General features: G+C 44.3%; 1 protein-coding gene across 7 annotated transcripts in view; it reads left to right on the top strand.

The window, feature by feature from the left end:
* The window catches only part of vac14 (vac14 homolog (S. cerevisiae)), a 416,406-nt gene that overhangs the window by 53,484 nt on the left and 339,154 nt on the right, over positions 1–23,768 (top strand). For all 7 annotated transcript variants that reach the window (XM_069901003.1, XM_069900996.1, XM_069900997.1 and 4 more), the window contains 5 exons: positions 3,323–3,430; positions 4,646–4,755; positions 6,491–6,597; positions 15,775–15,909; positions 19,408–19,554. In XM_069901003.1, coding sequence (XP_069757104.1) covers positions 3,323–3,430; positions 4,646–4,755; positions 6,491–6,597; positions 15,775–15,909; positions 19,408–19,554 — 607 coding nt within the window. The remainder of the gene's footprint in view (positions 1–3,322; positions 3,431–4,645; positions 4,756–6,490; positions 6,598–15,774; positions 15,910–19,407; positions 19,555–23,768) is intronic.

Raw genomic sequence — 23,768 nt, 5'->3', positions numbered from 1 at the left:
CTAAACAACACTTTCAGTCAGAGACTCATTTAAGGACTCCACGTGCTCCGGTTTCCTCCCACCCTCCAAAGATGTACAGGGTTTTAATGTTTAAATGTAGACATTCTGGACAGTAAAGGGCCTGCTACCTGAATTCACCAATTAACCTACAAACTTCACGGGAGGAAACCAGTTGATTGGACTCCACAGGTTTCAATGCCTGAATCAGCTTGTACTGTATTGTAAATAAATTAAAAATAGAGAATGCCTAATTATTCTCCCTCCACGCCCCAACATCTATTTATTCCCTGTATTTACTCCTTTTAGGAGCAAGATATCAGAGCAACTGTTGGTTAAATACATAAACCATCAAAAGAAAGTCCTCCTGTGGCAGATTGGTTGACATGTTTCTGCGGTAGCAACAGAGACCAATCAGTGAACTTCCTCGTCCCCCTATTGATTTAAGCTGTTCTGATGCAGTAAATAGGGCCTTGAAGAGCATATTCCTTTGATACCTCTGCAGTTTTTGAATACAGGAACCTTACACTCAGGGAGCTGATGGCCTAACTAACCGTCCATTGATGTAGCAATTCATGTCGTCGAATCCAACCGCAGGGAGTTTGTGTGGGGTGGGGAGAGGGAGGTTTTGAGTTTTCACTCCATTGTGCCCTGAAATCACTTTTCATTTGATTCCGATAATTAACATGTTGTCCCTTTTTGCCCTCATTGCAGTTGTTTACACGACCAAGGGTTGGTTGCAGCTGGGACTGTTTTGAGGGAGAAAGATTATGCAAGGCGCACTGTGCATGTTCATTGATTGTGTATATGCACTACTGTAAAGAACGAAGAACAAGCCCTTAGGCCCAAGTGTCTGCTCTGAACTTGATGCCCAATGTAAACGAAAACTTTATTCCCTGCACATGATCAATATCCCTCCATTACCCGCATATTCATGTGTCTATTTAAAAACTTCTTAAATCTACTAGTGTATCTGCTTCCCCTATTACCCTAGCAGCCCATTTCCTCACATCCACCACTCCGTGTAAAATAGTGGTCCTGCACATCTCCTTTAAGTTTCCTCCCCCTCACCTCTCTTTTGTCCACGCCGTGTAAAATATTGGCCCCGCACATCTCCCTTAAGTTACCTACCCCTCCCCTCTTTGTGTTAGGCTTTTACCCTGGGGAAGAAATTCTGACTAATTACCCTCTCAATGCCTCTCATAACATAACATATAACAGTTTATGGCATGGAAACAGGCCATCTCGGCCCTTCAAGTCCACGCCGATAACAGGGAACGTTATCCCAGTGCTCCAACAGGGTGGCATCTCAAACAAAGAGTTCGCAACCCATGGTGAATCTGTACCTTGTTACCCTGATATTCTGTACAACGAGCTGACGGGGGCAGCACATGGACTGCAGATACTGGAATCTTCACAAACAATGAGAAGCTGGAGTGACTCAGGCAGCATTCACGGAGAGAAACAGACAGTCGTGACCTTTCCGTGAAATTTTATGAACTTCTCTCAAGGTCACCCCTCAGTCTCTGACACTCCAGAAAAAACAGCCCAAGTTGGTCCAATCTCTCCACTCTAATCCAGGCAATCTCTTCCGTACTCCTTCTAAAGCCTCCATGTCCTTTCTTTCATGGGGTGACCAGAGCTGCACAAGAACGCTTAAGTTAGAAATGAATAAAGGACACATTTTCAGTCATAACCATCAGTCAGACAAATTAATTCAACACCATCAGTGTTTAATTTAAAGGAACATTTCTAGGTAAAAGGTTAATCCAGTTATTTATTAATTCACCATCAGTGTTTAATTTAAAGGAACATTTCTGGGTAAAAGGTTTATCCAGGTATTTATTAATTCACCATCAATGTTTAATTTAAAGGAACATTTTTGGGTAAAAGGTTTATCCAGGTATTTGGAGCCAGGTGTTGGTTGACATTCTGTCCCATTCTTCTTCATTCAAAGTTAGAAGATAATAAACCCACACCCTGAACCTGCATGAAGTTGAGCTCAGCAGTTCTCCACTAGTCGTGGAATCTTACCAAAGACGGATAATATTTGGCCTTTTTTTTGGTTCCTGTGGTCTGCATTTATATCTTATTTTTATTAATTCCTTGTTGGAGGCTGTTATTGAATCTGTTTCACCATTATTGAAGGTCAGTGTATTTTGCATTAAATGCCTTTAATTTCACATCTAGCTCTTTTGCCTAATACTTTATATTGTTTTCTTTTTGTTATTTACTTCCTTGATGGAAAATTTCTCCACACCTACTCAGTGAAAGTCTGCCATGATTTTGAATGCCCTTGTTTTATTTGATCTTTCTCCTCCCTGAGCAGATCAATGCGAGCTTCTCTGTCTTTCTGTGAAACTAAGGTTCCCACAAGCTCGGTATCACTGAATTAAATTACTCCAATCCCTTAATGTTCCTCCTGAAGGGGTCTTGTGACTTCTCCAGAGCACCTTGCCATTTTATCTCCCCACTGCCTGTATAACTTAAAAAATAAAACCCTTCAATATTATTATTCCCAATTTAACAAACTTCCTTTCTCATCTTTGACTAGGTTCTGTCCAGTGGCTCAAAAGTGATAGAAAGGCAAGGTAGCTGGAACTATAATAAAGCTCAACAAGAAAATGCCTACAACAAAAACAGAAGAAGCTGGAAACAGGAGTTCAGGCACTCTGGAACCCTTCAAAACCAGAAACCTTTGGGTTGCTTGAAATTGCAGAGAGAAGAAAGTTGGAAAGAGCAGAGAGAATGTCGGAGATAGGGTGCAGGAAAAAGCCTATCGACATATTGATTACTTTAAAAAATTGGATGCTTGTATTTGAAGAGAAGGAAGATGATTGGAGAGATAACTAAAAGGGAGTGGTTTCCCCAAGTTTGGGGTGGTGCAGGAGTAAGACTCTGCCTTGCAGTGCCAGAGATCTGGCTTCGATCCTGACCTCTCTGTTTTGAATTTGGTGTTCTCCCCATGACTTGCATAGGTTTCTCCTGGGAGCTTTGATTTCTTCCCCTCATCCCACAGTTATTTGAGTTGATAGGTTCACTGGCCGCTGTAAATTGCTCCTAATGTGTTGGTGTGGAATAAAATCTGGGAGGGATGGGGAGGCTGCCGACTTGGTGGGCTGAAGGACATTTTCCGTGCTGTATCTTGCTCTGACTGTTGTTAAGTTCAAGATAATGTCCCAAGGACACAGAGTACTCAGTCGGAAGATGAGGTGCTGTTCCTTGTGCTTATATTCAGCAATGCTGAACCTGTGTGGATTGCTTTACATCTTGCTGGCGTTTTTTCGAGCCAATTGTAACACTGATGCAATTTCTTATCTCACAGGATATTGTCACAGAAAGTTCCAAGTTTGATCTTGTGGCCTTTGTCCCTCTCTTGAGAGAGCGAATTTATTCCAACAATCAGTATGCCAGGCAGTTCATCATCTCCTGGGTGAGTTCTGAGACAAATTCCTAGTTTTCTGGGGACGATCATTTTAAAGCTAATGAAATTGGTATTAATATTTGAAATCTTGCAGGTGTGTGTTATTTGCATTCATTTCCCTCAACTGATGCTTAGGAGAGATGAAATTGCAACTCAGGCCATCACACAAACCAAACTCCCCTCATTGTCTCTTCTGTCGCCTCAGGATAGCATCCGAGAGGTTACAGGACACATTCCACCCTGGTCACACTGTCTTCTCTCCCCTTCCTTTGGGCAGAAGACACACGTTTGAAAGTCCCCACCTTCAGAATCAAGGACAGTTTCTCTCCTGTTATCAGACGATTGAATGAGCCTCCTCTTAGTATAAGATGATGCCTTGCACTGTTTAACATTATACTGTGCACTTTAGTCTTGTGTAACACGACACCCTGTAATGCTGTTTTATTGTAACGCTATGCTTTTGTTCTTGTACAAAGCGGAAGTTGGTTTGTCTGGATAAGCATGCAAAGCACATTTCCACTGTACATCAGTACATGTGACAAGAAACAATTCATTTCATGTGGAACAAGAGCTCTCCTGTGCAATCTGGCCTCATGAAAGCTCTGAGTGTCAGTGTCATGCAAAGAAGACACTTTTTTAAAATTCATATTTATGTCAAGGGAACAAACTTGCAATCTTATCCCTTTGTAGATATTTCCAGATTTAAACAAACGAAGATGTACTTGTATTAATCTCTTGATTTTTGAATGACTTGCCGGTCCTAACTTGAGAGTCATAGAATATAGAACATGGAACTTTTCAAAACAGTACAGGACCTCAGCCCACGATGTGGTGCCAATCTTTGTACAGCTACTCCTTCCCTACCTCCCACCTCTATTTTTCTTACATTCATGTACCTAACTAAGAGTCTTTCAAATGCCTCCATCACCATCCTGACAATGCATTCCAGGCACCCACGACACTCTGTAAAAACAAAAAAAAACCTTGCATCTGACATCAATTTTCCTTTACTCACCTCAAATAGATGTCCTCTGGTATTTGCTATTGTTGCTCTGGGAAACAGGTGTTTCCTGCCCACCTTGACTATGCCACTCATAATCTTGTTTCCCTTTATTAAGTCGTTGCTCCAAAGGGAAAAGCCATAGTTCTGTCAACCTTGCTCCTTAAGTCCAGGTGGGAAAGCTAACTGTTGCCAACTCTTTTCATCCATGGCCATTACTGCAGATCCTTGTACTGGAGTGTGTTCCAGATATCAACCTGTTGGACTACTTGCCAGAAATCTTGGATGGGCTCTTTCAGATTCTGGGAGACAACAGTAAAGAGATCCGCAAAATGTGAGTTTGCATGGTCTCCATTCAATGACCATTGTAAGTGAGGTCAGGAAACAGTGTTGACAAGAGATTGAGAGATTTTAACAGAGAAAAGAGGAAAATTATGCACTTTGCCATATAGAATAAAAAGAGCTGTGTTATTCTGTGTGCCTCAGCTAATCCATTGGTTGATGTGTGACCTATGTTACAAAGTCTGTTTATTTGGTAAAACAATTGTTCAATTCTGTTGAAGAGCGGAAGCAGCAACTGGTTGAGATAGCTACCCTTGCTCACAAGAAGTCACTTCAGATGTGGGCACCAGAAGTAAACTGGAGAAGCGTAGCAGGACAAACAATGTACTTTATATAACTAATGTTTCGGGCCTGAGCCCTTCATTGAGGAATGAGGAAAATGCAGACAGGTGTCTGAATAAAATGGTGGGAGTGGAAGGGGAGGGGTGGAGCACAGTCCCTCACACAGGAGGTAGTATGTAGATAAGGATTTTCAGATTTTAAATTTATTGTCAGAGTACATACATGACATCATATACAACCCTGAGATTCTTTCTCCTGCGGGCAAAGCAGAGCAAAAAAAAACTGTACTCATCATACACATGAATAAAAATGTAAACAAACTGACTGCAATACAGAGAGAAAAATAAAGCAAAAGAGTGCAAAAGTGAGAGTCCTTAAATGAGTCCCTGATTGAGTTTGTCATTGAGGAGTCCGATGATGGAGGGGTAGCAGCTATTCCTGAACCTGGTGGTGTGAGTCTTGTGGCACTTAGACCTCTTTCCTGATGGAGGCGGCAAGAACAGAGCATGTGCTGGGTGGTGTAGATCCTTGATGATTGCTTTTGCTGTCCAACGGCAGCATTCCCTGTGGATGATGGTGGTGAGGGTCCTAGGCTGTGTCCACTAACTTTTGCAGGGCTTTACACTCAGAGGTATTGATGTTCCCTTACCAGACTGTGATGCAGCCGGTCAGCACACTTTCCACCACACCTCTGTAGAAATTGCCAGGGTTTCTGGTGTCATACCAAAGGACTGGGCACGAGAAAACAGAGAGGGGGAGGGAAGGATAGCTCTGTGAATGGGGAAGGAAGGGGTGGAGAGCTGGAGGAAAGGGACAGGGGGATGAGGAAGAGAGGGAGAACAGGCTAGCAGAAACTGGAGAAGTTGATGTTAATACCATCTGGTTGGAGTGTGTCTGGATGGAATCTCACCCCCTCTAACGTTCTGCCCTCCCCTCTCTCTGCAAAATGTTTTAGTCCAAGCTCGCTGTATGGAATGTGTCAAGGAGAAGCTCACTGAGAATACTGAAATTGTTGCAGCAATGAGGTGGGATTCAGTAATAAACAGCATTGGTCAACTGATAAATTACTAAACACGTCTGCCGCATGAGCACAGCTCAGTGTTGTGGCATTCACCTGTGTAGGTGACTTTGTTAAAATCTCCTGAAGTAGCAAATATTCCTTTTGTATTTGTGTGCAGATGTTGTGTGAGAAAAGAGTAATCTATTTAACACTCACTCACACAGCCATCAGAGCCAGCTTGACAAACTGGGGATCCATGTCTTGGTTGAACAGTCAAGAAATCCCCTCCATTCCTTTAATTCGTTAGAACATGTTTTGGAATCAAAATAAGCACGAATGGGCTGTTCTCAGCATGAACCTGTAACTGGTCCTGAAGAGGTTTGTGCTTGTTGGCTTCCTGGCTCTGGACTGAGAGTAAAGACACCATTTTCTCCCTCAACTCTAGGTGCGAGACAGTTCTCATTGAGTTTCTGAAAGAGATCAAGAAAAACCCTTCGAGTGTCAAGTTTGCAGAAATGGCTAACATCTTGGTCATCCATTGCCAGGCCTCAGGTGAGTAGCCCATTTCTAGCCACCTCCTCTCCCTGTTGTGATTCCTATTCTAGCCCTCAGTTTGCCTGTGGCCACTGGGCTAGATCTGGTACGGAGGTGGCAACACTCAGGACAAGAAAAAAACTCAAAAAGGGTTGTAACTCAGCCTGTGACATCACAGAAATCAGACTTCACTCCATCAAGGGCATCTACATGAGGCGGTGTCTTTAAAAAAAGCAGCCTCGATCCTCAAAGACCCCCAACACCCAGGCCATGCCCTCCCTTTTCACTCTGCTACCATCGATAAAAGGTACAGGAGCCTAAAGGTGAGCACTCAGCGGCACAAGGACAGCTTCTTCCCCGCTGCCATCAGATTCCTGAATAATCAATGAACCAAAGACACTCCCTTAATTTGTATGCACTATTTTTATTAATTTATTGTTGTAAGGTGGTTTATATGTATGTCTGCACGATGATGCTGCCACAAAACACTGAATCTCATGACTGGTTCATGACAATAAATTCTGATTAGAGTGCAGAGAATATTGACAAGAATGTTGCCAGGACTGGAGGAACCAAGTAATTGGGTAAGGTTTATTCCCTGGAGTATTGGAGAATGAAGAGAGATTTGACAGAGGTAAACAAAATTGTGAGGAGTATAAATAAAGTAAATGCAAGCAAGTTTTTTCCACTGAGGTTGGGTGAGACCAGAATGAGTGGACATTGGTTAAGGATGAACAATAAAATGTTTAAAGGGAGTCCTTCACACAGGGACTGGTGAGAGTGTAGAATGAGCTGCCAACTGAAGTGGTGAATGTGGGGTTGATTTTGACATTGAGGAAAAAATTGGCTAGGTGGATGGGCAGATTAATGGGATGAGGCACTTTGGCACAGACTAGCTGGCTAGAGGTCCTGTTTCTATGCTGCAGTGTTCTAAAACAATTCATGATTTTGAATGTTTTCAACAAATCTTTTCTGCTCTGAGGAAAATAATTGAGCTGCTCCATGGAACCATTGTAATAAATCTCCTGTGTACTCCTTAGACCAGTCATTCTCAACATTTTTTGCTTATGGCCCCCTTAGGACTCTGCTCAAAGTTTATGACTCCCCTTCCCTGTAAAGCAGTCAAGTTTAGTTAGTTCCTTCTGTACTTCTCCCCTACCGACTAAATAAAAAAACATAAAATATTTTATGATTTCAGTCCATGGCCCCACTTAAATGTGCTGTACCCCCTCACGGGGCCATATGCCAGCCTTTGAGAATGGTTGCACTTAGACTACCATCCAAGGTCTGGTTAGCTTTCCTCATGTCTGGTGTCCAGATCGGGACATGGTCAGAATGACGCCCATTCTTATTTTAGCTAGACTTGGCTTTTCTGTTTTCCTTGTGTACTCTTGTCTTCTTTAAATGGAAGCACAGATCCCATGTTCCTCAACACCTTTCAAAGTTGACTCACTTTGCTCATTACCTCTCTCTCTCCAAAATGGATGACATCACGAGGATGGCATCTAAGTGGCTGTTAGTGGACTGGTGGCCTAATGATCCAGAGACTTGAAATCCTACTATTGGAGTTAAAGAATTTTTAGTTCAGCTCAATGTTTTCAAGTTTAAACCAGCTGGTGTTAGTTATGAAACTGACTATGAAGTGAAAACCCATCTGGACGACCACCTGGTGTGGCCAGCATGAGTCCTGTGGTCGATGACATGAAATGAATGGGCAAGGCCTTCAGGTGAATTGTAATCAAACTTGCTACGTTAAAACAAGGCCACTATTTGCTTGGTGAAGCCATTTGTTTACACTGTTGCTCTCAGACCAATCAGTCTTCCAGAGCACAAAACACTGGAAAGTGGTGCCAAAATTAGGAGACCAGTCCCACAGTCTTGTCAAAATTAAGACACTGGCACTGTGATTGTAGTGAAAGCACAGAAATGTGCTGGAGTAACTCAGCAGGTCTTGCAGCAACCATAGGAGGTAATGGTACTGATGTTTTGGGCCTGAGCCCCTCTTCAAGGTACGAGTTAAAAGCAGGATGATTCCTGAATTAAAAGGGCTGGGGAGAAGGAAAGAAAAGGGAGAAGGGGAGTATAGAGCAACAGGTAAAAGGTGTTACTTGGATATGGAGAGGGGTTTGGGTTTGAAAGTCATGACTTGTGCTTGGCTTGGATTAAAGTGAGGGATAGATGCGCAGGTTGGCAGCCTCACTCTCTCGTCCCGGCCGATCTGGACCCAGTGGCAAGACATCGTCGAGACGGCTGGAGAGAGGTCAGGATGCAGTGGATGGCCAGCAGTGTTCTGTGTATGTCTTACTGTGCCCTCTTAGTGCTCCACGACGCATTGCTGACAATCGCCTTTCTCCCCGTTGAACCAGAGATGGTACCTTCCGTACATCCGCCGAATCCAGGCTTCACACGCTAAGTATACAGGCCCTGAGTGTTGTGAGTCTTCAGCAGTTCTTGCGGTGTGCTCGCAAGCCTCCCTACCCATTGTTGGGCATCCTCATCCACCTTTGCAACCATTGGGAGATGTCTCCTCTTCTGCCTGATCTGCCGTTGGGATAATCACCTAATGGTGTAGTAATGACTCCACCCCCTCACTTGTTTTCGCCCGCTAGCTGAAGTAGTTTCTAGGGTGTGGCACGGGGAGCCAACAAGTAAGAAATTTAGGAGATGAGTGAGGTCCAGTGATGCCTACCATCCCCACCTTAGTGAGGCGCAGCTATCAACACCAAAGGTACTCCCTCTCCTCTCCCTACACCTATGGAGAGGACAGGAGAGGGGAAGGTGAGAATTGGGGTTGGCTCTTTGAATGCAGAGCTGAGGAAAAGGGAACAGAGGGATAAGGGAAGGGACAGACAGAGCTAGAGGAAAGGGGACATAGGGATAGATGAGCCTAATGAAAACTGATGTTAATGCCATCCGGTTGGAGAGTGCCCAGACAAAATATGAGGTGTTGTTCCTTCAATTTGTGGATGGACTCAGTCTGGCAGTGTATAAGACCATGAAAAGACATATCAGCAAAGGAATGGGGCAGGGAATTGAAATGGTAGCCACTGGGAGATCCCCACTATTGTGGCAAACAGAGCTGAGGCGCTCACTAAAGTGACCTCCCCGTCTCTGTCCGGTTTCTCCAATGTAGAGGAGACCACAACAGAAGCAATAGGTGAGCCCTGCAGATTCACAAGTGAAGTGTTACGACCAAGGGGGCGATTGGTGGAAAGAGAGGAGTGGATGAGGGAGTCACAGAGAGAGCAGTCCAAGCAGAAGGTGGAGAAGGGAAAATGTGTCTAGTGGTGGGATCATGTGGTAGGTGGTGGAAATGACAGAGGGTGGTTAGATGGATGTGGAGGCTGGTAGGGTGAAGACAAGGGGAATGTTGTGCATGGGAGTGGGGGGGGAGAGGATGCCAGGACAGTTGTGTGGGTACTGGAGGTTATGCGGGTGGAGACCAAATTGATGGTGGTTAAGGGGAAGCCAACATTATTTGAAGAAGGAGGACATCTTGGATCATCTGAAATGGGAGTGCTGGTCCTAGGAGCAGATGCGACACCTCAACGAGTTCCATGCATGCCATGATGTTGAACTCTTCTTCCATCTTGTCTATCTCTGTGCCCAATTCCACAACCGGGATTCTCCACCACCCACTACAAACCCCATATACCACCTTAAACCTTCTCCAAGACACCTCATTTCAGCCTTCTATCTACTCTAGACCTTTACATTTCAAACTGCCACTGAGACATCAACTTTTCAATTTCACCACCCTGCTCACTCATTCCAATCTCATCTTTTTGGAATGCCGTGCCCTCTACTCCTCTGCATTAATCTCAACCTCACCATAAAACCCACAGATAAGGGTGGTCCTGTTGTGGTCTGGGGCACTGGCCTCTATCTGGCCAAATCTAGATGATAGCTCTCAGACACCTCCTCTTGCTTACCCCTCCATTAAGATTCCACCAAAGCTCATCAAGTCACTGTCTTCTGCACAATCTCTGAACTTATCACTTGCGGTCATCTCCATCATATGACCTCTAACCTCCTTGTTTCCCAACCCCTTTCTGTCCGGTTCTACCTTCAACCCAAGATCCATAAATCCAATTGCCCCAGCAGACCCATAGTGTCTGCTTGCTCGTGCCCCACCGAACTGATATCTGCATACTTTGACTTCATTTTGCCCCTACCCCCACCCCCTGGTCCAGTCCCTCCCCACCTACATCTGTGATACTTCAACTGCGTCAGCTTTACCATTGGCATTCAATCACTATACACCTCCATTATCCATACCAAAGGCCTCAGATCTTCTTCATTTCTTTCTGGACAACAAACCCAACCATTTCCTCTTCACCACCACCCTCCATCCCTTGGCAGAACTTGTCACCCTCAATAACTTTTCCTTTGACGTATGCCTCTTTCTCCAAGTCAAAAGGGTAGCTATGGTTACCCGCATGGGCCCCAGCTATGCTTGCCTTTTTGTTAGCTATGTGAGCAATCCATACTGCAAGCCTGATCAGGCAAGTCTCTTCAACTCTTCCTCTACTACATTGACAACTATTTTGCTGCTGCTTCATGCATCCATGATGACTTCTTCCACTTTGCTGCCAATTTTCACCCCAACCTCAAATTCACTTGGTCCATCTCTGGCAACTCTCTCCCCTTTCTTGATCTCTCTGTCTCCATTTTGGGAGACAAACTCTCAACAGACATCTTTTACCAGCCCACCAACTCTCACAGCTACCTCGACTACATCTTCAGACCCTGTCCCCTGTAAGGTTTTCATTCATTTCTCTCTATTCCTCTGTCTCCATTGGGAGAGCTCCATCCTCATGCTCCCAGGATGAGGTCTTCCATGCTAGATAATCTGAGATGTCCTCCTGGTTCAGATAATGTGGCTGCCCTTCCACCACTATCAACTTGGCCTTCACCTCCATTATCCCATCTCCCCTGACCCTCCACCCCGCCACGCGTAATATGGACAGTTTACCCCTTGGCCTCATCTACCACCCCACCAGCCTCTGCATCCAACATATTATCCTCGCCTTTTCTGCCACCTACTACGTGATCCCACTGCCAGGCACATATTCCCCACTCCTTCTTCTGCAGGGACTGCAGCCTCTGTGACTCCCTTGTTCACTCCTCCCTTCCTACCAATTGGTTCCTTGGCACCCACCCCTGTGATCGCAGGAGCTGCTCTACTTAAGCATACACCTCCGGTTACTGTTAGCCCCCCCTCCCCCATTCCTTCTAATCCCCCAAGTCACCTTTCCTCTAGTTCTGACTCTCACTTTTCCCTTTTCTCTCTGTCTACTTTCCCCAGCTCTGCATTCACAGAGCCAGACCCCACCTCCTCCTATATTCATCTTACCCTCTGCCCTCCTGTCCATGTCAATTAACACCTTTTGTCTGTTGGTCTGTACTCCTGCCCCCGCCCTTTCTTCTCCCCAACCTGTTAATTCAGATGCCTGCCTGCTGCTTGCTCATACCTTGACGAGGGGCTCAGGCCCAAAATGTCTGTGATATATCTTTACCTCCTATGGATGCTGCGAGACTTGCCTTCCTCCAGCGCTTCTGTGTTTTAACTAAATTCAAGAAGCCTTCCTTACCTGCCTGGTCAAAGATTTTTTCATTTTAATGAAGCAGCCTGATAGAAGGCCCTTCCAGCCCATGAAACATGTTCTGCCCAATTACACCAAATTAACCTACCAACTCCATATGTTTTGGAGGGTGAAACCAGAGGAAAGCAAAGGGCAGCACAGTTAGTGCCACGCTGTTACAGCGCCAGCAACCTGGGCTCGAATCTTCCGCTGTCTGTAAGGAGTTTGTATGTTCTCCCCGTCTCTGTATGAGTTTCTTCTGGACTCTCCGGTTACCTCCCACCCTTCAAAAAAAATATGGAGATTGTAGATTAATTGTGTGTAATTGGGCGGCACGGGCTTGTGGAATGGAAGGGCCTGTTTCCATGCTGTATGTCTAATTTAAATGTAAATAGATTTAAAACCCCCTGCAGACAGGGTAGTATGTACAAATGCCTGACAGTGCCGAATTTGAACCTGGGTCGCTGGTGCTCCAATAGCATTGTGCTAACCGTGCCACCCTAGTTCAAGAAACATTGAGCAGTGTAACAGACTGTTGGGTTGTTCCATCACCGAGAGTTGCTGGATCACTCAACCAGTGATTCATCTGGCCGAGTTCTGAATATAGGGCGGTCAGACTCTGAGCAGGGTGACCCTCATCCTCACCAATACGTGATTGATCTGGCATCCTTGGGAGCCATGAACTGTATTCCACAGGTGTAACCTGCTGTTCCCTTACTCCATCATTGGTTTCGAGACTGATGCCCAACCCTAGTTCCATGAGGAGTGGAGTAGTGCCTGGAACATGTATCACGCAGGTATGAAATTGAGATGTCATCTTGCTGAACCTGCAACACTGAACTAAATACACACTAAACACAAAAAGCATTAGCTTGCTGACGATCAACAGGATCAGTTCAACTATCCTGATACATTTGGATCTGAATAGTGTCTTGCAGCAGGAAAGCAGGCATTTTGGCCCACCATATCCACATTGGTCAGTGGGCACCGATCTGCATTAATCCCATCCTCCTGTACTTAGTTCATAGCCTTCTATACTTGGACAATTCCAGTGTTCATCAAGACACTTCCTTAACACTCTCAGTGACTTTGCTTCTACAACTCTCTCAGGCAGTGTGATGCTACTCTCTTTGAGTAACAAGTTCTTTTCATCCCTTCTAAATGTCTTGCTCCTAAATCTATGTCCTTCTGTATTATCTACCAAGACTATGGGGAAAAGATTCCAGCAGACTATACTATAATTTTACACACCTCAGTCATGACCCTTCTTAACATCCTCTGCTCCAGAAAAAATAGTCCCAGTCTCTCCACATAATTAAAATGCTCCACCCCATTATTCAATTTGTTTTATTTTTCTCCTCTCCCTCCCCACCCGCCACCCTACATAAATATCTCTCCTTCTACCTGTTTCTCCTCCTCTCTGTCCTATCACCTCTGGGCCCTCCCCCACCTTGCTTCCCCCTTTAAATGTAATTTTACCTTTCTTTTTATCTTTGCTTTGATAAAAGGTTTTGACTTGAAATGTTGACTGGCCATTTCTAGCCATGTCTGCTGTATGACCTGCTGAGTTCCTCCAGCAATTCTTTGTTCACGAATAAATCAAGTTTGTTTACTATCATCTGATTGCACATACACAGTCTGACAAAACAGATCACGGTGTACACACCAAAACACACAATACGCAGTGACATAAAGATCACAAATATTTGAGATGATTGTCACAGTTACAGGCTATACTATTCATCAATCTTATAGCCTGTAGTAAAAGCTATTCCCCAGCCTGGCAGTCCGGATTTTGATGGTCCTGTACTTCCTTCTTGATGTTAGTGGGTTAATGGTAGTGTGTGCTGGATGGAAAGGGTCTTCTATAATTCCTTGAACCCTAGTTAGTTGGACAATGCTCCAAGTAAATATCATCGATAGAGAAAAGGGAGGCCCTTATAATCCTCTCAGCTGCTTTAATGATCCCCTGAAAAGACTTCTGGTCATTTATTATCTCTTTAATTTATTAAAATTAATTTATTGTACTTGTGATAGTCCTTGTGACTGAGAGATGAAAGACAGCAGAGAAAACACTGCTGCCTCAGATTGAATCCCACAAAGGAGGATGGTTATGACTGTCAGAGATCACTCAAGGACATCACTGACGGACTTCAGCCATCTTTTGTTGTTTCACTATCGACCAGGATGGTGTTGATGTTCTACATGCCTATTCTTCCACTCTATTTGTTTAATCTCATCCCATTGATAAATCCTACTATTCATTTTCCCCTCACAAGAGGGTTTAACTTCTCCCTAAAATGCATCTCTGCTCTTTTCCTTGGCCATTGGATGTTGTCACGAGTTTCCAAATCTTGCATAGGGTCAGTGGTTCAAATCTCAGAAAAAGTCAAAACTTTCTTGCAAGTCTTTCAGTTTGTTATTTTTTCTACTGGATTATTTCCATAGCACCACTTTATAATGTGGAATGAAAATAACTGCAGATCTGAATAATGCAGCAAACTAATTGAAGTACATTCAATCTTTTTTTTTGTCCAAATTGTGTTCCATTTTGAAGTTTTATTTGTTTACTGCTGCAAATCCCCAGGCCCCCTCCAAAGATTTTGCATGCAGACTTGCATTCTTCACTGCACTTGTTCACCAGCTGAGTTTGCAAATGGGCAGTGTTATGAAGTTTTAAATAAATGTGTAAATCGGTTGGTGCTCCCAGCAGAGAGAAATTCACCCTGGAAATGAGGCTGGCTTTGTACATAGAGTTTGTTTCCAGCTCAAATCTAGCGCTGGAGATTGCAAAAGTTTGAGCTGTGCCACAAACCATTTTAGTTTAAGTTGGGGTATTTTTGTGTGGATGTACTAATCAGGGAGAACTTGGCTTTGGGATCAAGTGCTAACCCTAGGTTGCTCTCTTTCCTCCAAAGTGACTTGGGTTTTAATCTTTGCCATCTGGGAAAAAGTCTTGATTGTCAGAGAATATTGAGAAAAAGTTCGACAGCCTTGGTCTAGTTTCGTGTAACAATGAACCTGTAAAGTTGTTCACAGAAATTATTGCTCATTTTGCTGATTTAAGTAATTAAAATAATGGTGTTATTTGTTCAGTGCTGATTCCAAATATGTAAAAATGTGTAATTGGATGAATGCTTTGGATCCTTGCTTTACCAAACCACATTCATCTGTTTAATTGTGGTCTCTTTAATGGAGGCTTGATGCTGGGAATCTTGTTCTGATCATGTTACACTTGACCTCGGATTGTGCAGCACTCGTGTGATTACTGAAATATTAGTTATTCATTAACCTAGCATCTGCACTGATGCAGATTAGAACTGCAAAGACTGTCTTAAATTTTAAAAAACACACAAAATGCTGGAGAAACTCAGCAGACTTTTCAAAACATTGGTGATGTATTTTTACCTTTGCTACATAAGGCACTGTTTGACCTGCTGAGTTTCTCCAGCATTTATGTGTTTTTTCACTTAATCACAGTGTCAAGAGAATCCTGTGCTTTACCTCTGTCTTAAACTTGTGTGCTTCTCCTTCCAGGACTTGCAGTCTCATTCTATGCTGGGCATCTCACAGAATCATGGTTAAACTGCTTCCCTTGTTCTGACCACAGATGATTTGATCCAACTGACTGCGATGACGTGGATGAGGGAGTTCATCCAGTTGGCTGGCCGTTTGATGCTTCCCTATTCATCCGGGATTCTGACTGCCGTGCTACCATGCCTCTCCTATGATGACAGGAAGAAGAGTATCCTTTTTACCAGCATCACTAACTGAACAAGAAAACTGCTGCAAAGTTTGGGTGCAAAGGGCCAGGCAGCTTTTTTTGTCCATGGACTGTTTCTGTTACTATACATAGTAATTGCTATAAATATAAGCAGTAATCTGCCTTCTAATCTATGAGTACTATTAGGATTCTACTTTGAATACTATAGGTACTGATCTACTATTCTGAAGATATTTCTCCTGCTTTTGCATCCTATCACAGATTTTCCATTCTCTCTCTCTTCCTCCCCCCCCCCACCAACGACCCTACCCTAGCCTTCTTCTGTATCTTTAACCCATTTGTTTCCACCTATTCCCTTGTTAATGACACTGAAACTTCAAAGCTGTTCTGATTATTTTGGTTTTTATTTATTTTTTGCTGTCATCAGAGTCTTGAATGGACCTCTCATTGGCAGAAGATGATGCTGTTTTAACTGTACTGTTCTCTACCCCTTGCAGTTTTGTTTTATTATTGAACTACCTGCTGTGTTTGACTCATGGTAAAATTATTCCCCACATTGTTGTTGTGCTACTTGCTATATAGGTTGACTTGCCTGGATAACACGCAAATCAAAACATTTTGCTGTATCTCAATTCAAGTGATAATAAATAATTCACTTGGCACGTGAGTTGAGAGAGGTAGCAAAATTGTACTTGTGGAGGACAGATGTATGAATAGGAAGGGTTTAGAAGGAAATGGATCAAAGGCAGGCAAATGGGTCTATCTTTGAATGTGAACATGTTCGGCATGGATAAGTTGGGCTGTAAGGCCTCGTTATGTGCTGTATGACACTGATGGTTGAGCCTACTCTGAGCACTGAGGTGTCACCCAGTTGGTTGTAGTTTTCAGAATGTAGTTGATGCTACAGCCTTGTCCCTTCACTCCGTCCTGACCCACCGCATGCGCCAGACTGGAATTCATTGACCAGCTTGGCATTTAATACAATTATTCCCCAGAGGCTGGTATTGTCCTCGATGGAAGTCAGCACTACTCTCTGTATCTGGACTTCCAAACATAAATAGCACAGTCTGTCCCAGTCCGTAGCAGAATGTCGAGCATTGTCACGCTGAGCACTGGTGCACCTCAGGGCTGTGTGCTCAGCCCACTCCTGTTCACGCTACTGACCCACATCTGCATCACCAGATCCAGCTCCAACGGAGTCATCAAGTTTGCAGATGACACAATAGTAGGTGGTCTCATCAGCAACAACGATGAACCGCACTACAGAGAAGAGGTGGAAAATCTCATGTTATAGTGTGAGAGGAACAACCGGAGTTTCAATGTGGACAAGACGAAGGAGATGATTGTGGACTTCAGGAGCTCCAGGAATGACCACTCTTCACTACATTATTGTGGGGAGAGTGAAGAGCACCAAGTTCCTTGGAATTCTCTTAACTGGTGACCTATCGTGAGCACAGAACATCTCACTTGTCAGTAAGGTGCAATGGTGACTCCACTACCTGAGAAGCAGGCAATGCTACTGGCCGCTATCATGCCCACCTTTTTAGGAGCACATCACAGTGTGGTACAGTTGCTGCATAGAAATGGATTAAAGGTCATTCCCCAGGATCATAAGTGTGGCAGAGAGGATCACTGGAGTCTCCCTCCCCGCCCACCCCCCCCGCCCACACCATCGACTTGATCATTGTCTGATGAGGGCGTGCAAAATCATTGAGGTTTCCTTCCACCATCTTTCAGCTGCTCCCGTCGGACAGAAGGATTCTGTTTCTTTGGCTTGAACTTTGCAATCAGATGACAATTGATTTGCTGTGCAATCTAGAAACGTGCTCTTCGGCCCACTATGCCTATGCTAGCCATCAGTTATTTGGAGTTGACAAAGAATTGGTGGAGGAATTAATTCAGTGGGTCAGACAGCATGCATGGGCAGAAATGGTCAGAGTTTTGGATGTAAAACCTTTACTAAGACAAAGCTTGAATATATAAATGGATAAAGAAGTTGGGAGAAGAGCCCAGAGATGATCGAGGATGGGACAGGTGTAGGTGGTCAAAGGATCAGTTGGAATGTTGGGCGAGAGGCGGGGAAGAAAGGTTAAGTTAGAGGTTAAAAGTCAGAGTTATGTAACGAAGAGATGGAAGCAGGTAGAAGCGGGTAGGGATGGGGTTATTTGAATTTAGGAAGCTCAAATTTTCATACTGTTGGCCTTGAGATTGTCCTGGAGGAATATGATGCGTTGTTCTTCCAGTTTATATTTAGCTTCACCCTGACACTGGATGAGGCCAAGAACAGACCTGGTTGGGGAGTTGGAATGGTTGGCTATATGAGTTACACCTCACCAGTAGCAAATGAGAGACGCATAAACAAGATGGGTTGTTTAACTCAAAATTCATTAACAATTGTCAGTAATAGAATTACCTCAATAAACTTAATACCCGAACGTAAGCCTTTGTGGCAACTCTACATTATCTACAGACCATGATGGTCCAAGGCCAAAATGCCCCAAAAGTAAACTCCCAAAACAAAATCTCAAGTCTGTCAGTCATGTAAAGTCCATCAGTCAAAAGAACAGTTCACAGAATCTGGTCTCCAGGCGTGGGTTTTTTAGTTTACTTGCATACTGGTCTTTTAGTTGGACATGGAGAGAGATGACTGTTCTCACTGCAGACTTACAACCTCGGCAGGGGAACACGAGAGACTTTCCTGAGTTTTCTAACGTGGTAAGGACCACCTTTAATTTCTTCACAAAGGGAATTTTCGCACAGCGACCTCCTAGTCACTAACACTAGGTCTGCACCTCCGCAGCCTTTTATACTTTTTAGGGTTGCCAAGTGACCTTCTGTCACACAAGTCTTCTCTGAAACCCTGTCTTGGGTTGTCTAGTGACTTCTGCCACACAAAGTCCCCCTCTTGAAAGGGGATTGGAGAAGCACAGGTAGGAGACACATGCACTCTGGGAGTCAGAGTGTCACCAACAGTGCTGGCACCCACGGACAAAGTAATTCAGTTTCCCTTCTTCCAACTAAAGCTGCTGGATGAGCACACTGACAGACAGTTCCTCCCAGCAGTGCTGGCACCCGTGAACGAAGCAACTCAGCGCCCTGCCTGCTGAAGCTGTTGGGCACCCACATACAGAATGGCTGTCTGACTAGACACCATCCAACTGTCATCTTTCTGACAGTTCAAACTCAGCGCACTGAGCTCTTCAACTGCCCCAACGTGTGCCACCAGCTCTCTTCTGAATGGTGGAGCGGTGTTAGCAACAGTGGGCGCACTGTCCACGAGCCCACTGACTTCAGCACGGGACTCTCGCACTCCTGACAACTCAATTCTCCCAGGAAGAACAACGCATCATATTCCTCCAGGACAATCTCAAGTCCATGTTCCATAACACATGAAACCTGTTTAAACCCACAGAACACAGGTGTTCGGTAAACCAGTCACTCATTCTGTGCTTGGTCTCACCTATGGAGAGCATTTGGAGTTGTTGCTGTGTCTGGTCCAGTCCTTAACTCACAGTCCAGGTATCAAAGAGGTCGCGAATGTGTGTAACCAGACCCTGATGAAGCTGATCTTGCCTGAGGATGACGGTGACAATATCCATCCAATAACACTCCCACAGCAGAATGGAAACTCAGCTGAGGGCTTAAGCTGCAAAGACACCTTCAACCGTAAGTGAGACACTGCTTCAACTTGGTGTTTGAAATACATTTGGCAACAGTTCACCCTCTGCTCCTGCCAGCTGTAGAGGCCAGGGCTGATTTCCTGGAGATCTGCAGGCTGTTCCCAATGTAGTTGGCTGAAGTTCACTCAGCTGGTCTCAGTGTTCAAGCACCACCTGAGTCAGTATACCTGACTGCCACAATATCACACACCCTACAAGCATCTTCAGTGGCTTGTACAGAAGGTAAGAAATGTGAATTAACCTATCAAAATCAATCCTGACTAAAGCCTGTCTCTTTCATAGATGCAATACCAAATGTTGGATGTTGTGCAGATTTAATTGAGCCAGGGAATGAAAACGTTAAGCAGGAAAATCTGCAGATGCTGTGATTGTAGTTTGTGTATTGCAGGTGGGACAGAATATATAGGAATTTTTTTGGGAGATAAATTGGGAAAATTAGAGTAGGGTACATACATACACACACTTTAAAACAGATCTTATTTGAAATACTGAAGAATTCATATCCACAGTGACTTTGTAGAAATTGTAAAGAATGCTTATGGAGATTTCACAAATAGGTGTTAAATGAATTGACTTGTGGAATGAATGAACTATTGTCTTTAAAGCAACAAGCAGGAGACATGTGTCCATTGATAACTCTGCAGAGCTTTTTGACAAAAGTGCTCAAAGGTCACTAAAGGGTTCTTGTTTACCTAAAAACAACAGATGAACCAGAAGACTGACTTCTTTTGTTTGCTGGAGAAGGTTAGGTGTTTTTTACAAGTGAGAGAGAGAGAGAGGGTCATACGGGCTTTCTGGCAGTTAAAGTTTGATTCTGTTTTCATGTTTAAAGATAATTAAAAACAACTTTTGTTTAAGTGACCCCATGTTGTGGTGAATATCTATTGCTGCTGGGTTTTGGGGTCCTTTGGGCTCGTTACACAGGGAATAAAATGCTCTAGACGAATGAGGTGGATATAGATGATGACCAGGTCAGCATAGACAAGATGGGCTGAAGGGTCTGTTTCTCTGCAATTTGTTTCAATGGTAGCGTGAAGGACACATTGCAGCAGCTTGGAAGAAAATGTGGATTACAGCTACTATTCAGAATAAGCATTGAATTTTCTAGCCTACATTAAATCGTTTGGGATTGAATTTCAAAACAACCTTCACCTCCTGGTTTATGACCGTCTCAGTTATGAGAAAATAACTACCAGCGGTTGTTGAAGTGTCTTCTGAATATGAGTCATCTGAGGACTAGATCATTCTGAAATATTCAATAGTAATTAGATTTACTTTGTGAAAAAAAATAAAAGGTAGACATCCAAGTCCCCTAATAATTTGCAAAGTAAATGCTCACGAACTATGAAGAAATTAGACTTAATTACTTAAAGGTGAATGCAGGATGTTTTGTTCCAGGTGATGGTCTGGTGCTGAGGGACATAGGTACTTGTTTCCTGATGTGCAAAAAGTCCCAAACCTTCAGATTCTATTCCAAAACCTGTTCTGACTGTCATTAATACATTTGACAGCCAGCTGACTGAGCCAGAGAGGTCCTGGGCCATGCAAGAACCGCCAATTGGCTGGGAGCCAGAGTCCCAGCAGAAGATTGAGTCTAGGAATGACAGTGTTGTCCAAGGCTGGCCACCTCTTGCTTGGGTTGCTCACTGCCTTTGCCTCTGGCAGCTTGCTATAGCAACAATCACCCTGCTATGAACATTGGCTGTGGATGGAAGAAGACTGGACTACTTTGAGATGTCCTCGTGCCAAATTCTATTACATGAGTCATTGGTGAACAGGCATGGGGGTTTTTTCTTGTTGGACTAGGGTTGCCTCAGTGCTGCCATTTTCACTTTTTTACTTGGTTGTGATTTGAAGTGACACTTAAAGGTTTGAACATGTGATTTGTTTTGCGAGCAAAAAAAAAGTGTCGAGCAGCACCTGCCAGAGAGAAAGGTGTTTTTGGGTCAGATACTTCATCAGGACTGAGAGTGCAGAGGGGAGGATGGGGTGGGAGGGATTTGATTGGGGCTAGTAGGGATAGAGTGGATGGACAGATGGGGAGCGTGAGAGGTGTAGAGGGTAAACACATAGGCAGTTGGTTGACCGATGCCAGGGAAAGGGAGAGAGAAGCAAGGGAAAACAGGATCAGGTGGAAGGAGATGAGTCATACAGGGCAGGGTTGGAGACAGCTAGAAAGGGGTAATGGGGTGACAGGCTACCACTGCCGGAATCTGATGAGCGGAGATGGTGATAATGATGTAAAGGAAGGGTGAAGGACAGATTGCGTCAAATGGAACCAAATTCCGGTGGGTTGGGGGTTGGGGGCGAAGAAGGGTGAAATCCTGTAGGTGCAATACAGGTGGAAGGGGGGGGGGGGGGAATAGGTGGGGTGGGGGGGTGGACGTGGGACAAAAAAATAGGGAGAGGGGGAAGTAGCTTGGAAGGAGAGGAGAATGGACACATTATCGAAAATGGGAATTTGTATTTGCAATCTCTGACTGGAGTGTACACCATGCTTCCAAATTTCAATTTAAGGAGTTGTCGAAACTTGACACCGACACAATGAGGCTCTGTGTATCTGCTGATCATCTTGACCTTTCTCCTTTTGTTGACCCCTCTCATTCCTTTATTTATTTTGTGCTCTGTAGTGATTCTCGACTCAAGCATTGCCAACATTTTTATTAATGTCAGTTACTTCTCTGATCTACTTTAGCTTTTTACTTTAAATTGGCGATACAGCACAGCAACAAGCCCTTCCGGCTCATGAGCCCACACTATCCAAATATGCTAATTTACCTACTTTGGAGCAGGAGAGGAAATCAGAGTGCCTAAAGAAACCCACGGAGTCACAGAGATAATGTACCAACACCTCACAGACAGCGGCAGATTCGTATCTGGGTCGCTGGTGCTACAATAGCATTCTACTAACCATACTGCCCCTATCATTCCTTAGCTAAAGATCCTCCTTTCTGTCTCCTGTGGAGCATTGTTTCACCTGATGCCATTGCCCCCATTGAATGAAGTCTTGCTTTGGAGAATGAGATGGGAGGTTCACTGGCTCAACTTGAAGGACAGGAATCCTTTCTGATGGCCTTCTCATGGTTCCCAACCCCAGCAAGAGCAGCAGCATCAAGTCATGCAGCGCTAGGCAAGCTCTGCAGCCTGCCTCGTTGATATTGACAGTTGCCTGCATGACTGTACAAACCTCTAAAAGGTAATTCCTCATCCTCCTACACTCCAACTTGTTCGACCTCTCCTAAGATGAGCCCTGATTTTTTTTTGTGGGCATCCTTTCCAGCTTGAAGCTGGGTGACCAGAACTGCTCACAATACTCCAAGTGTGGACTCACCAATGTCTTGCACAGCTATGTCCTGACATTCCAGCTCTTGTACTCAGCCATTCATTGCCCTTCCCTGGTGTGATAGGGTTGGCGCAATAGTTCTGCATAGTTATTCACAGTGGAAGCCATAGCACCTGAAACTTAGCTGGGGCTTGCTCTCACCCAGGACCTATTCAGTAGGAACCATAGATAATCATCATACTTGGGGTCGTGCATTTTTTTTTTGGTGAGTGTTCAACTGCTACAATGAACTAGGTAGACTAACATCTGTTTTAATGAAGGGTTTCAACATGAAACGTCTGCATTTGCTTCTCTCCCCCTCCCCAACAAATTCTGCTTGGCCTGACTGAATTCCTCCAATGCATTGATTGCTTTTAGCTCCAGATTCCAGCATCTGCAGTCAATGAGCATAGATGTAGTGTTGTGCGATTGATCCACAAGCCCCCTCAGAGGCAATGTCCTCACCAATTGGTTAGATGATGACTGATACTCAAGGGTGATTGGTCATTTTGATTTTCCTGGACTATTAATCTGCTGATAAGCTGGAAAATCTTTCTCCCTATGCACAAACTGGTATATATTAGTGTATTACAAGGCGTTATTGCTTCCTCCAACTGCCTTGTAATACACTACATCTATGCTCATTGACTGCAGATGCTGGAATCTGGAGCTAAAAGCAATCAATGCATTGGAGGAATTCAGTCAGGCCAAGCAGAATTTGTTGGGGAGGGGGAGAGAAGGAGAAGCTTGTGGAAAGTGGTGTGTTCTTTGTGTGAAAATGATGCATTTTTGGTCAGAAGACTGTTCAGAAAGGTGGGTTTCAAGAGGGTGCTGTTGGCAGGGCAGGCAGCTGGAGGAGTGCTTGCCAGCAGTCACGG

This window comes from Narcine bancroftii, chromosome 10 (assembly GCF_036971445.1).
Source record: "Narcine bancroftii isolate sNarBan1 chromosome 10, sNarBan1.hap1, whole genome shotgun sequence".
Lineage (NCBI taxonomy): Eukaryota > Metazoa > Chordata > Chondrichthyes > Torpediniformes > Narcinidae > Narcine > Narcine bancroftii.
Note: the sequence above shows the minus strand (reverse complement) of the source record. Positions and strands in the feature narration are given on the sequence as shown.